General features: G+C 39.2%; 1 protein-coding gene across 4 annotated transcripts in view; it reads right to left on the reverse strand.

The window, feature by feature from the left end:
• DCLK1 (doublecortin like kinase 1) overlaps positions 1-15,226 on the reverse strand; it is a 333,830-nt gene that overhangs the window by 27,169 nt on the left and 291,435 nt on the right. For all 4 annotated transcript variants that reach the window (XM_084631441.1, XM_084631440.1, XM_084631439.1 and 1 more), the window contains 5 exons: positions 12,169-12,315; positions 5,816-5,949; positions 5,131-5,208; positions 4,271-4,367; positions 639-719 (listed from right to left, as the gene is read on the reverse strand). In XM_084631441.1, coding sequence (XP_084487567.1) covers positions 639-719; positions 4,271-4,367; positions 5,131-5,208; positions 5,816-5,949; positions 12,169-12,315 — 537 coding nt within the window. The remainder of the gene's footprint in view (positions 1-638; positions 720-4,270; positions 4,368-5,130; positions 5,209-5,815; positions 5,950-12,168; positions 12,316-15,226) is intronic.

A 15,226-nucleotide genomic window follows, 5' to 3' on the forward strand; every position in this document is an offset into this window, starting at 1 on the left:
TTAAACAGTGTCCCTGTCTCAACATTAAAGCATAAACAGGCCCAGGCCTTCTTAATCTATATCAGATTTATCCATATGCCACCTCTTTGTTAATCAATTTTATGATATGTTCAGAACAAATGAGCATTGATCTAAAGATGAAAATGTCACACTAATATAGATTAAATTGATATTACCACACGTTTATAGTTCAAATTTGGAAGTTAAATATTTGACTGTAAAGATTTTGTACTTAATGGTGAATTATCCAGCTTTAAAACATGGACTATATTTCAAGATCCCTTAGTTGCGATGGCAAGACTTGTGAGCCAATCTGATTTACGTGCACAAAATGTATCACTGCACCTGCAAACTGACCTTTGGGAAATTGACGGCGTTTGCAGGTGCAGTTAAGGAGGTGTGTTGCAAATGTGGCCCAAGATACTGGGGGAAGAGAGTGCAGAGCATTGTGCACAAAAATATTTAATTGTATACTAACAAAGCACTTTCACTTCCAGTGAAACCACACAGTAAGTTGGTCATTACCTGTGTCTCTTTTAGAAAATGTTGGCTCCAAAGAGGCATTTAAAGTATTTGATGGCAAACAGTTAAAAGGTTACAAGACTAAAACAAGAATTTGCAGTCCTGAAATTACTTACATTAACCCATGGATGTTCGAGAACTTGCAAGGCTGAGAATCGCTGATCTACATCTACCTGAAGCATCATTGTGATAAGTTCCTGTGAAATGGAAGATAAGATCCAGTTTAGAGCACATTTTTATGAAGAAAAACAAAAGACTTAATTCAGTGAAGTGATCTTCAATTGATTGTAGTAAAGTACAGTATTCAATGAGTGAGAGAATTATACAGGGTGGAAATATACTAGGGTTATTTAAAAAAACCTGTCAACTGCTGAACTGTAAGCTGAGCTTCTAAATCAATAGCTAAATAATAAATTGAAAAGCTAGAAGATCATAGTGCTGAGTTACTTTTGTAGTCAGCGGTTTGCAGAGGAAAGAACTTCTCACATAAGGTATAAAACAGATGGGAGCATGAAATCAGGTTAGTTGCCCATTTAGAAAATAGCCAAATTCTAGATTAGTCTGCATCATCTTTAGAGAAAATTGGCTTTCTCCAGGTCCCAATATCAATAGCAAAGTGGATATTTTCAAAAAAATATTTCTAACTCTTAAAACCTTTATTTTAATATTTCAAATTCTTCTTTACTATTTTCCTCTCAGTTTCCTACCAGCATTTAATGCATTTCTTTTCCCATCAGTGAGTACATTCAATCTATACAAAAGATAACAGTAATGGGATGCTAATATAAAGGGAAATCAGAAATGATAGACATCAATTATTTTCAATAATAAATGGGAGCGGAATAGAAACTAATGAGTTTATGCATCAAAATGGAAAATATTAGAACAAACTAACTAGATAGAGTAGTTCGGTAATGGAACAAGCTTGCCAAAGGAGCTGTGGAATTGTCATTAGAGATATTGAAGACTAGAGCTGATTCTTAACAGATGAGTGATGTCTTATGTATGATGAAATCAAGCTTGCCACAATACAAAGGGAGGGATTAGAAGACTCCTACTAACACTTAATGTTTTCTTTCAGTTCCAAGTACTGTATCCTGTATGTTAATTTCACTAGCTTGGAAACTAAAATCCCACCCCCATCCCCTCCCATATTATTTCCAAAAACAGTACAAAGCAGTGGTTTAGAGGAATCAAGAATCAGCGTTTAATATGTCATTTTCAATCCTCACACCCCAGATGAAAACACTGACATTGTTTTGTGATAAATTAGTGCTCATACTGAGAGCAAGGAGAGGACAGTGTTGCATATATTCATCCTATGATTATGTGTTGGTGTTCCCAAGCTTAAGGAAAGTATTTGGGTGAAATCTATTAGTTATACACATGCCAACTCAAATGGACTGCAAATATGAAACTCCAATCAACTCCAATGTTACTGTAACTCAGAATGCCTCACCTCTTACTATAGTGCACCAATGAGACTGCTCCAGAGAATTTGAACTCTTGGGCCAAATTCAACCCTGTTGTGTAAGTGTATTTAACTGTGTTAGGGACTAATCCTGAAAGGTACTGTGCATCCACAGTTCTCTCATCTCATCTCAGAATCAAGCTCTTCCTTATTACCGTAAAAATGTTTTATCCGGCATGTTGGACGAATGGGGGGTGCCGGTAAGTGAAAAATGCTGGTTAACTAAGAGGGAGGGAGTTTGGGTGCAGGACTGGACGTTGGGACGTGGGAAGGGTGCGGGGCACGGGATCTGGGAGGGAGTTTGGGTGTGGGAAGGGATGCTGAGCTACGGGTTAGAGCACAGGAGGAGGTGCGAGGCATGGGCTCTGGGAGGGAGTTTGTGTGTGGGAGGGGGCTCAGGGCAGGGGGTTGGAGCACAGGAGGGACCTGGGGTGAAAGATCCGGGGGGTGAGGGGGGACTCACCTCGGGTGGCTTCCTGCAAGCAGCGACCTGTCTCGGCTGCTTGTAGGTGGAGGCAAGGTAGGCAGTTCTGTCACTGTCTCCACCCCACCCTGAGCGCTGGTTGTGCAGCTCCCATTGGCCGGGAACCATGGCCAATGGAAGCTATGGGGGCAGCGCCTGCGGGCGGAGGCAGCATGCAGGAGCAGCCAGGACAGATCATCACTTGCGGGAGCTGCCCGAGGTGAGTGCACCGCAGATCCGGCACCCTGCACCACCTCCTGCGCCCCAACCTGCCTCTCACACCCAAACTCCCTCCCAGAGCCCATGCACCCCAACCTCCTGCCAGCCCTGCACCAACTGGACTATAAACCAGACTTTCAATAAAGATCAGAAATGCCGGTTTACAGAACTTTCCGGTTGGTGAAGTGCTGGATAAAACAGCTTTTACTGTACTTGGAAGTTGGTTTTAAAATAGAGGACTAAAAAAAATGAACTGCTTGTAATGGATTGACAGAACAAGTCAGAGTCTCTTATCCTGGCAACATTCAGGAGTTACAGGCAATGTTGAGCCTGGTTCTTTGACAGAGAGAGATATCAGGACAATCCTTTCATGTCATTAATCATGAGACATGTTTTCCTCAGATTATTATTATTTAGTATATATAATGCAATTACACCTGAAGGTGCCAATTGGAATCCAGCTGCCATTGTGCTTGTTGCTGTACAAACCCATAGAAAGCAGAGTTACTGCCCCCAAGGAGTTTTCAATCTAAGATGTGCATATTTATGATCCAAGTTACTGGAAGTTTTAATTGTTCAATAGGTTTGACAGGATGCTTAAAACTAGAGCTGGGCAAAAACTTTCACACAAATAGTTTATTCTCTGAAAAATGCAGTGTCAGGTTCACCACAACTATCTGTGAATTCAGATTGACTTTGCCAAATAGATTCGCCCCTCCCCCTTAAAACGGATACATTTTGAATAAGTTTTTAAATGTTTTGTTTCAACACAGATGGGGTGGGATCTGAGTTACTACAGAAAATTCTTTCCTGGGTATCTGGCTGGTGAATCTTGCCCATAGCTCAGGGTTTAGCTGATCACCATATTTGGGGTTGGGAAGGAATTTTCCTCCAGGGCAGATTGAAAGAGGCCCTGGAGGTTTTTCGCCTTCCTCTGTAGCATGGGGCACGGGTCACTTGCTGGAGGATTCTCTGCTCCTTGAAGTCTTTAAACCATGATTTGAGGACTTCAACAGCTCAGACATAGGTGAGAGGTTTTTCGCAGGAGTAGTGGGTGAAATTCTGTGGCCTGCATTGTGCAGGAGGATGGACTAGATGATCATAATGGTCCCTTCTGACCTTAGTATCTATGAATCTATCTATGAATCTATATTTTTCAAAATGACATTTCATTTAAAAAATTAGCTAGATTTAATTACTAAAGAGTAAAAAACACCTGCTAACAAAATTAAATGTTTCATTTGACCCCAAAAACATTTCCATTTTGGGTTGACCCAAAACAAAAAGATTTTTTTCTGATTTTTTTGATTTAGCCACCCAACTGAAAAATCATTTATTCATTCGGCTTCACTTAACACTGTATAAGACACAAATACAAACAAAGTGCTGCCCAGAGCAGTTTACAGTCTAAGACATAGACAATAATCCGATAATAATGTAGTAGATGACACATACGTACTTTAGGCACGTCTAGACCTAAAGCTTCTCAAATATAGGGACACAAAAGAACAGTAGTTTTACAGTCTCTTTGCACACACAACGTATATACACGACACCTTGGATAAAACGGAAGAGAACCAACTTTGTAAATCTACCTTTGCAGAATCAGAAACGTTATCCCAGTATGGAGATGGGAAATCCACCTGGCCCATCAAAATCTGATCAAAAAGCACTTCCTGGTCATCTCCACATCTGTAAAGTAAACAAACACAAAACAAAACATAAGATTTATTTCCTGAGGTAGTTTTCATAAACTTTTAAAAAGCAAGTAAAATGCTTTTAACTGTAGTTCACTAAGTTTGCCTTTTGGAACCAGTTCCTCTCCCCATGCCATACGGCCACCATTGTGAACTGCAGGGGCACTTGAGATGGAGCACAAGTGAGAAGGGGGGGAAAAAAACAGTCAATTTGTAGGGCAACCTCTGTCAGCTCCCTCCACCTTCCCTCTTTGTTTCTGAGCTTGCCTATCTTTAAGGCAAGGCCCAGCCCTTCCTTCTTCTTTGCTTTAATGGAGAGGGGAGATTTGTGAGGGGAGGCTTTGAATTTGCTCACAGGTGTAAATCTCTGTTGGAAGGCTTACATTTTGTTTACATTTTACTGCTTCCTGCTTACTGTGTTGGTGAGTAACTGGGGTAATCTGCTGATTTCATCATATATTTTAATTGGTTGTCAAGGGCACCGAGAGCCTGGAATGAGTGCATTTCTTTTGCAAGATAGATTACATTGAAATAAATAAAATGAGAAGAGACTGGAGTTTTTACAGTAACACAATGGAGATTTATGAAGTTTGTATAAATTAACAGGCAGAGCATGGAAAAAAATAACACAGCATTGCAAACAAAGATTCCCACACCCCCCTCACCCCAGAAGATCTCTTAGTGTAGGACACGAACATGGACCATTCACAGTACAGAGGTACATTGTTACAATTTGGATAAAAGATGATAGCCCATACCCACGGAATGGAGGAAAGCCACACAGCAGGATATAAGTAATCACACCAGCTGCCCAGATGTCCACCTTCAGGCCATATCTAAAAGTGTTAGAGGTATTATGATTAGAGATACCACACCTGTATGAACTACAGTACACAACTGAAAGAAAACGGTCAGTGCACAAATTCTTATTAAATGGTCTGAGCTGAATTTTCTCTATATTGTACACCAATTTCTGCTTTCAGATACAAGGCAGAAGTTTACAATTTAAAACCACATTGGATTAGAATGTCTGAAGACAGACGATAAAGTGTACTGGTATCTTGGATGAGAGTAGGACTCTTTTGACCTCTCCTTACAGGAAGCCTGCACAGGTGCCTTGGGTCACTCACCCCAGGGGATGTTTGCTCTACACAATAGATCCTAAGGAAAAGGACAGTACAGGACAAAGGAAGAGCACAGAAAACAACAGTTAGTAGTCACTGACGGCAATTTTTTCTTACCTTTACTCCAGGGGTAAAATAAATGGTTAGTTACTGCCTCAGTGCTAATTTGAGGACTTTCTACTTTGAAGTTAAAAACTGCCATGTTAACCCCTAATAAAAGGTGGAAAAAGGCCTAAATTAAAAGAGTTGTAACTGATATATTGATGAGAACATATTCCACCTTGCACACTTAAATGAACCTTTACTGCAAATAGTTTACCCAGCTTCTGCAATGATTTCAGGGGCTACATATGTAGGGGTCCCACAGACTGTGTAAAGAGGTCCATCCACTATTGTTGCCAGCCCAAAGTCTCCCAGCTTCAGAGACTTGCTTCCATCTTGGTGTTCATAAACCTAAACCAGAAATAAAATCCACAGGATCAGCAAGGTTCTATGTAAATGAACTCATGAACAATTTGCTAACTTCCTGAAAGACTCCTTTCAGTTGAGTATGCTTTCAGATTCTCTCCTTCACTTCCCAAAATACAGATAAGTGCCCATTTAAAAAAAATCCACAGTGATTAGGAGGGTTTCATTCATATATAGTCTCTCTTCTAAGAAAAAAACATACCCAGTGTAACTGGCTAAGTATGCTGGATCCCCTTTTAGTGGCCGATCATCAAAGAGCACAAAATCTTTCTCTTGTTAAAAGCTAAAGTATGGTAGCATAGTAGAGGCCTGTGCTTTTGATGTTGAAGTTCATGGGTTAAATCCCTACTGAGTCTGACAACCATGGTAGCTTATTAAAATTAATACACAAAAGAGAGGCTTGTACAGGGATTTGAACTTCTGAGCTAAAAGAGTAACTCCATTTGTTGACAGCAGTAGTAGGCTTTTATTCTCCAAATGGACAAGCCATTAGAGAGATCACAACACATTCAGCTATCATATTACGTCACTAAGCACTTATGCTCACTTTTGAGTGCTTGCAAAACACTAAAGGTTGAATTTTCAAAAGTGCATGGTGTTAGCATAACTCTTTTTTCACTGAAGTCAATGGTATAACTCTCACTGACTTCAATGGAAGCAGAGTTAGGCCAGTATTGAGTGCTCTTGAAAATCCTTCCCTACATTATCATCTCTTCAGCAGCGAAATGCTACTTGTAATTTTTTTGTTTTCTTTTGTTTTAATCAGTGCAAGAGGAGACTTTATATTCTAGAAGCAGTCAGTACAGAAAGATAGCAGCCACAATAGGAAAATTCAAATTTCCATTGCTTCCCCAGTACTTAAACACTGACAAATATTCAAATATCAAAACAAATATTCAAAATAAAATAATTACATTTATCAAAATAAAATGTTAGCCAGCAAATCATCCCTTAAGGCAGTAGTTGGTTGGGGCTCTCTCTCCCAATTTTTATGTTGGTTTATGGTGAAATTTAGTGCAGTTTAATCTAACGACATTTTAAAAAATGTGTTCAGTCTACAAGAGTAATCTCATGTACACCACCATCTTGAACAGCCACTGCCAAAACAAAAGTGTCACTGAATTACAAATTCCTGCAAAAGAAACTTCTGCGATTTTAGTTAAAAAATGGGCAGTACACTTAACAGAGACTCGTCATCTGCTCACTTCGTGCAGAAGTTTTTCCTAGAAGATCCCTTCCTCATCAACTGAAACAGTGTGCTAGGGATCCACCAGAAACAACCGTAACTAGCCATCCTATGAAGGTATTTTTTTCCTTATTTGCTGTACAACTTAATTGCATAGAAAGATTAAGAAACCTCCTCGTCACTTTTCTGTATTGTAGGACTATGCAACATATTATATCATGTCTTCTATGTTATGAGGGGAGATTCAGCATTCACAGAAATCCTCTGTTCCTCTCATTGTTTTTAATAAATTCATGAAACTGGATCTTGTTATGTGAGAGGATCAACAATCTGAAATGGGTTCACACTTCTCTGTTATTAAGTCAGCAAAAGATGGGCATAAAGGCCATTAAAAATGTAATTTCAGCTTTATTAAAAACACAGATTGTTAAATACATCTGGTTCCTGAAATGAAGTGTTTGCTGAAATGGAAGCAATAAATCTAATTTCAACCGCAATTTTAATTAAAGGCTAGCAACAAGAAACTTTAAATAGACACTTGGTGGAAAATGTAAAGAAGTGGTTTAGATATCTGTGGCTGAAGCCACTGTAACTAGTATTCTTCCTTAATGCAATTGCCATTTATTGTGGTAAATGCCTTCACCAAGTTTGGTTAATTTAGTGCATGTTTACAGATTAATTTCACTGGCGATGTGAATGAATCATATAATCAGAGCAATTAATTACAGAAAAGGCCTCTTAAATCATTGAATCCATTCCTCTGCCAATGTGAATTGTGCAGTATGGTAAATTTTCTAGGGTTTTGTCCAGTCTGTTTCCAGGCATGAGGCTTCTACTACTTCCTTGAGAGACTATTTCACTTGATTTTCTAGTAACACTAAAACAGAATAGTTTTTCCCCACCCTGTTATACCTCTATTTAGCGCTCTCTATAGAAGTGCTCCTAATGTGAAGCAGTGGTATGTTAATTGCCACTCAAGGCGCAAGGAATGTGAATGATAATTTAATGCTCATCTCATTCAGAACAAACACTATACATGTTTTACTGCATTTAAACACTGAAGGGCAATTAGAGAGATGGGGATTAGTGCAAATTACCCACTATGTAGTGCTTTCACTGTTTTAACTAAGCAATAAAACTGGGTAATTGTACAACACTAATTGAATGCAGAAACACATAATTGTGTGCCACCATATGTATCCTATTACTACAAAGACTGTCAGTATTTTCTAAGCTGCTCTTGTGATCACTGCAGATGGCAACAGCCAGAGAAGTTGTTCTCTAGGGTTTATTATATGGCTATAAAGACATCCCATGATTTCACAAAATAAATGTGTTAAATAGCAGCAATTATGAAAAATGTTCCAATTAAAACATGGAAGGTATTTCCTCCAGAGAACAGAGCAAGTGGATGCATAGGTACAGCATTACAGACTTTAAGCACACTGAAAGCTCATGGAGAGTTTTCTGCTAAAATGGACAATAAACATAACAATACTTACCATTTGTATAGAAATTACCAACTTCAAAGTGTTTTTAAAATGTTAAGAAACAAATCCTCATCTTACATCTGTGACATAAATAAATATCATCCCATTTTACAGATCAGGCAATTGAGGCAGAAAGGTTAAGAGATTCCTAAGGCCACAGAGAGTCACTGTCAGAGACAGGATTAGAATTTAGGTTTCAGAGTAACAGCCGTGTTATTCTGTATTCGCAAAAAGAAAAGGAGTACTTGTGGCACCTTAGAGACTAACCAATTTATTTGAGCATGAGCTTTCGTGAGCTACAGCTCACTTCATCGGACCACGGTATGCATCCGATGAAGTGAGCTGTAGCTCACGAAAGCTCATGCTCAAATAAATTGGTTAGTCTCTAAGGTGCCACAAGTACTCCTTTTCTTTTTGTTTAGAATTTAGAAACTCTTAGCTCTGAGCACTGTGCTAAAGACCACACTCTCCCTCTCTATCAAACTCTAGGTGAACTTTAGAGCAGTAATGTAGTCAATGGATCAAATGCTGACTTTCTTACAGTGCGAGATCACTTGATGTCATGGCAATCTATTATGTCAAAACATGTTTAGTCAGGCTTTTGACACAGTCCCACATGACAGTCTCATAAGCAAACTATGGAAATGTGGTCTAAATGAAATTACTATAAGATGGGTGCACAACTGGTTTGAAAACCCCTATTCAGAGTAGTTATCAATGGTCTGCAGTCAAACTGGGAGGGCATATTTATGGGGTCCTGCAGGAGTCAGTCCTGGGTCCGATATTAGGCAACATGTGATTTGGATAATAGAGTGAAGAATATGTTTATAAAATTTATGGATGACGCCAAAACGAGAGGGGTTGCAAGCTCTTTGGAGGACAGCATTGGGATTCAAAGTGACCTTGACAAATTGGAGAATTGGTCTGAAATCAACAGGATGAAATTAAACAAAGCCAAGTGCAAAGTACTTCACTTAGGAAGGAAATATTACATACACCACTACAAAATGGGGAATAACTGGCAAGGTGGTAGTACCGCTGAAAAGGATGTCAGGGTTATAGTGGATCACAAATTGAATATGAGCAAATCATTTGATACCATTGTGAAAAAGACAAATACCATTCTGGCTGCATTAACAGGACTGTCATATATAAGACATGTAATTCTTCTGCTGTACTAGGCACAGGTGAGGCCTGAGCTGATGTGTGTCCAGTTTTAGGTACCAGACTTTCAGAAAGATGGGAACAAAGTGGAGAGAGTTCAGAAGGGAGCAAAAGAAAAAAAATGATAAAAGGTTTAGAAAACCAGACCTATGAGGAAAGATTAAAATAATTAATCTTGAGAAAAGAAAGCTGAGGGGGCACCTGATAGCAGTCTTCAAATATGTTAAGGACTGTTTTAAACAGGATGATGATCAATTGTTCTCCATGTTGACTGAAAGTAGACAAGAAGTAATGGGCTTAATCTACAGCAAGGGAGATTTAGATTAGATATTAGGAAAAACTTTCTAACTATAAGATAATTAAGTTTTGGAATAGGCTTCCAAGGGCAGTTGTGGAATCCTCACCATTGGAGGATTTTAAGAACAGGTTGGACAAACATCAGACAGAGATGGTCTAGATACACTTGGTAATGCCTCAGTACAGGGGGCTGGACTAGATGACCTCTCAAGATCCATTCCATCCCTACAATTCTATGTTTTGTGATATATGTGGAGTTAAGTGCTGAGACAACACATTTGATGTCAGTATGTACCAACAACCTAGAGACCTGACTTCCATGTACATTAATACCCCATTACACTGCCAGAGCAGAGTAAAGGGGCTTTGGTGTAAATGAGAATCAGATCCTTTATATTTATCAGATGAGTGCTGCCTAATTTTATCATACAAAGTATCGAGCTTCCTGTGCTCCCCCATATACCTGATAAGTTCTATGGGAGTGCACACATACCCTTTTATATTTCTTTTCTTTTAAATCAGTGGAGCTGAAGTAGTTTTAATATGCAAGTGCTTGTTTTGAAAGTTATGGTCTTTGTGGAAAGTTTAGTGCCTTCTAGCCATTGTTTAGTATCAACAGCAGCATATGACCTTTGTGTTCTTTGGACTGGAAAATACACTCTGGAATAATTTGAATAAAGTGAACAACAACATGATTACTCACGATAGGCCAGTGGGTATTACCAACAAGGGAATAATGAGGATGGAGGCAGAAAGAAATTAAAAATGCTTCAGGCTATTGCTGTCAAACTTTAGGAATTTAAGAAGTTTGAATACAAAAGCATGGTGAGTCTTTTTCCATGAAATCTTCCTGCACATTCCAAGTCACGGCATTAATGAATCCCGACATTTGATTGCTATAACTTATGCATGCAGCCATCTAGAACACTAGCATTAAGACTGCTATAGGGGTGTACATGTTCATGTCTAATGAGAGCCCTGGCCTACATGGTTTTAGCATTTTATGAAAAACTAGGCCAAGAATGGCTAGAACTATACAGACAGCTGTCACTGGAGTTCTGAATTGTACAAACCCAATTCTCTGCAAGTGTGTTAAGATTTACTTGAACCAACTTTCCCGTAACAGCTTTCCATTGCCAAACAATATTAAACACAGAAGATGATGGCAGACAGTGCACAGCTGAGAACTTACATTCTTTACAACTAAATTATGTTATTGCTTTAAAACACAGAGAGTTATGGGCGCCTTGATACTGAAAATTCTCAGCAAGTTAGAATAAATTCAGAGAACAAACACAAAAATGATTAAGGGACTGGAGACATTAATTTGCTGGCAAAGACTGAACTAAAGACGAGAGTGGACACAATAACTGTCAAGAAATATGTAGACCCCCAAGGAGAGAGAGGATTTGTTTAGGGTGTTTTTTCAGTGACTTCAATGGGAGTTGGACTGGGCCCTCAGAAGAAAAGCAATGACATTAAATTAGAAAAAGGAAGGTTTAGACTGTCTAACAAGGAAAGTGTTCTAACCAAAAGATCTATTAGACTGTTTCATGGTTAGAGCAGTCAGAGATGGACTTCAGGGTGCTATTCCTTGATCTGCCACTGACACACTACATGTTTTTGGGCAGATCATGTAATCTCTGTTTGTATGTCTGTAAATTGAAATACTGCTACTAATCTCCCTGTGTAGGGCGGGGTGGGTAGCTTGGTACTATGTAAAGGTGCAAAGTATTTATTCCAAGGGAAGTGCCTAAAGCCCTATTGCATGAAATATTTGTACTGAAAACACACTCAAAAATTCACTGTATGGACTAATCCTGCACTAGTGTCCTAGGACAAAGACTAGCTAAAGACATAGACTGTTTAACTTCTAGGAGCCTACACGTCTATATTTTTTGTGACTGCTGTTTGGTTTTAAAGACCTTTTGATGATGAAAAGAGTAGCATGTGAGAGAAACTAAGTTAAAAGGCTAAAGGCATAGACTATTTCACTGAGAGCAGAGGTACACTTTCATTCACTCCCAAGTTAACAGTAACAATACAGTAAATAGAGCTTTCACTTACCAGTAGATTCTCGGGTTTGATATCCCTGTGAACAATGTTCAAGCTATGGAGGTATTTGATGGCACTGGCCAGATTGTACAGCATCCCACTGGCATCCCGCTCTGTGTATTTGTTAGTGGAGGTAATGGCATCAAAAAGGTCTCCTCCCTGGAACAGAACAACCATGGCACATTAACAACTTCCTGTTGTACACAGACAGCACCACTTAATAATCTTCTTAGAACGTGAATAGCAGCACTGTGCCACTTTGTGAGGGCCCCACAGAGGTCCTTCCTATCGACAAAGACCTTGTGTTGTGGTGTCATTCCTCCCAGGTACAGAAGGCTGGGCATACCTCCCATTCAGAGCTGGTCAACACTGCTCAGTGTGTCAGCTAACGGAGCTGAAAGATGCAGACTGAGGAAAATATGAAGCGAAGCAACCCATTCCTCTCCTGTAGCCAAGCATGCTGCTTCTGCAACATTTCCAGCACAGCCAACCTGTTTCCTTAGCACCTACGTTGCAAACCTGCTGCATCCATTGTGCTGGGTACCAATCCTTTCTGCCATTTATTATAATTACAAATAACCTACATTCAAAACCATATCCACAATCTCAGTTCAATCCAAAATGATATGGATATTTAGAATTAAATATGAAATTATTTCCCATAATGTATCTATCTACCCAGCATATATATCAGTGCATTAAAGGGATCTGTTTCCACCTCTCAGAAATCTTTGAAAACATTAACTTCAGAGACCTTTCTCCCTTATAGAATGTGTCAAGTATTCTAGGTTTTCTACTTCCTGATGTTAATACTGGGGTCCCCCAGCAGAAAATATGATACACTATTATGCTGGAAGGCATCTGATGAGTTAACATTGTTGTCTTACTGCACTGGAGACAATCTATGTCACTTCCCAGTTATCACTAAAATTATTTAACTCTGTTGCAATCACCCATGCCTCTCTCTGTGTTCCTTCCTACACCATAACATGACATGGTGCCAGAGCTGGCTGGATGCCACCTCGAGGGAGGGGAAAACAAAAGGAAAGGAATGAAGGAAGAGAAAGTAAGTGAAACTCCTCTGAAGTGAGGAGAGTGTTTATTTTCTCCATTCTCAAACTCTCAGGCAGCCACTATATCAGGCTCTATTATCAGCAGTGAGCTATAAGAGAGAAAAAATATTACAGTGATTGAGAATGGCCAAGAGGGCAGGAGAACCCCAAGTTCAATAAAGAGTGTAAGGAAAAAGCAGGCAGGGTGAGAAATAATAAAAGGTTACTTTGCAGAAGAATTGGCCCACAGGCCAAAAGCAGAGCAGGTCCATCAAGAAAGCCTAGATCCCACAGAAACAGAAAAAGAGAGGACCACATCTGCAAAAACAGTGAGAAAAATCAAGCTGCCTAGCAGGGACACCAGCAACAGAAAGGAGAAAAAATAAGTAAAAGCAGAGTGTTCTTAAGGGAACAGAAGTTATTTTCCCAGGGCAATGGAGAAAATATTTCCCATACTCCAAGCACTGTCAACTCTCATGATTTTATCCTATGTTGCATTCTATTAGGTATTTTTCCTTAAGCCCCAGGGCCTGAATCATGCAAATCTCAGTTTTCACTGGGGAAAATAAAAAAGTCAGTTTCTGGCCTTTGTGGTTACAGAGAAAAGCTAGAAAACATGGCTGCTAGAGGCTCAAAAAGTAGGAGAAAAATAAAGAGACCCAAAATATTTGAAAAAAATAAAATAAAACCCCTCATGATTGTTTAGCCAATCTGATGGTCATTGGCATCCAACTCAACAGTCTTGTACTATAGTGTTTGACACTAGTATAATTCCCATAGAAAGCTTTAATTTCACTGATTATAATCAGCGTAGCCAAAATGCATAAACTGTGTTGAGCAGTTTCACGTTGCATCAGGACTTGTCAATTACACCAATAAATACCAAGTATATCTCTTTTATATACAATATGGGGGAAGAGGCATAGGACATATTGGACCTAGGTCAAGATAAAAAGAATGGTATATGAAACATTGAAAAATCTGTGTGACACATATTATATTAGGAAATCTGAGTAACTACCACAGAGCAAGACAGGGAAACAGAAGGATGCAAACTGTAATAAAATGAGGTTCAACAAAAAGCTCACAAAGAAACAAAAGCAGAAAACTTGAGCAATTCTGAAAAAAGAACTGGGAGACAGGTGGGTATAGGATGCCCCCTCATTTCTTGAAAATGAACCTCACATAAGAAGCTGAAGGCCATAAAAGTCTGAGAAGGGTACACTATCCAGCACTGGGAAGACCTCCAAACTAGGGGTAGTTGTTGCACAAAAGAAAAGAACAAGAGAAAGAGGTGAGATTGACAATGAACATGGCAATACAGCTAGTGTCTGATTGTGAGCAAAATGAAGACAAAGTTTCAGCACCTTTGCCACCAGTCCAGTTAAAAAGCATCTTGCTGAAAATTATAATAGCTCAGCAGAGGATTCAGCAGCACAATTAAGAAATCTGCAAGCTGCAAAGATAAGAGGACTTGTAAATGAAAGCAAAATTAGCTCATTCCAGAATGCAAATTAGAGTTGTCCAGCACAGATTCATTCCCACTTTGGGTTTTAAAAGTCCAGCTCACTTAGAGTGTTTGAAGACAGTCATTGACAAATCTGGACCATACAGACCTTCCTCTGTACTATCTGATTACATGCATCAAGACTCTTTGAATCAACCACTCAGAGGAATTGAGAGTTAGAGAACTTGGAAAACCAGGGGAAAAAATTCAAACAGAATAAAGTAGAAGATAGAGGAGAAAGGGGCCAAGATTAAGCTCAAAAGAGAAGATTAAGTGAAAGGACTGGTTTCTTCAAAATTTTAGAAGAGATATTAATCCGCAAGTGTCATGGCTTAAGCAAATCTCTAACTATTAGAGATCAGGATGAGACCTAATGTAGAGGGCAAATTATCTCACATCTACCTATTGCTTTGTGTGTATATAAAAAGATCTTCTACACTTTCCACAGTATGCATCCGATGAAGTGAGCTGTAGCTCACGAAAGCTTATGCTCAAATAAATTGGTTAGTCT

The sequence above is a fragment of the Lepidochelys olivacea genome, assembly GCF_965140295.1.
Source record: "Lepidochelys olivacea isolate rLepOli2 genome assembly, chromosome: 1".
Taxonomy (NCBI): domain Eukaryota; kingdom Metazoa; phylum Chordata; order Testudines; family Cheloniidae; genus Lepidochelys; species Lepidochelys olivacea.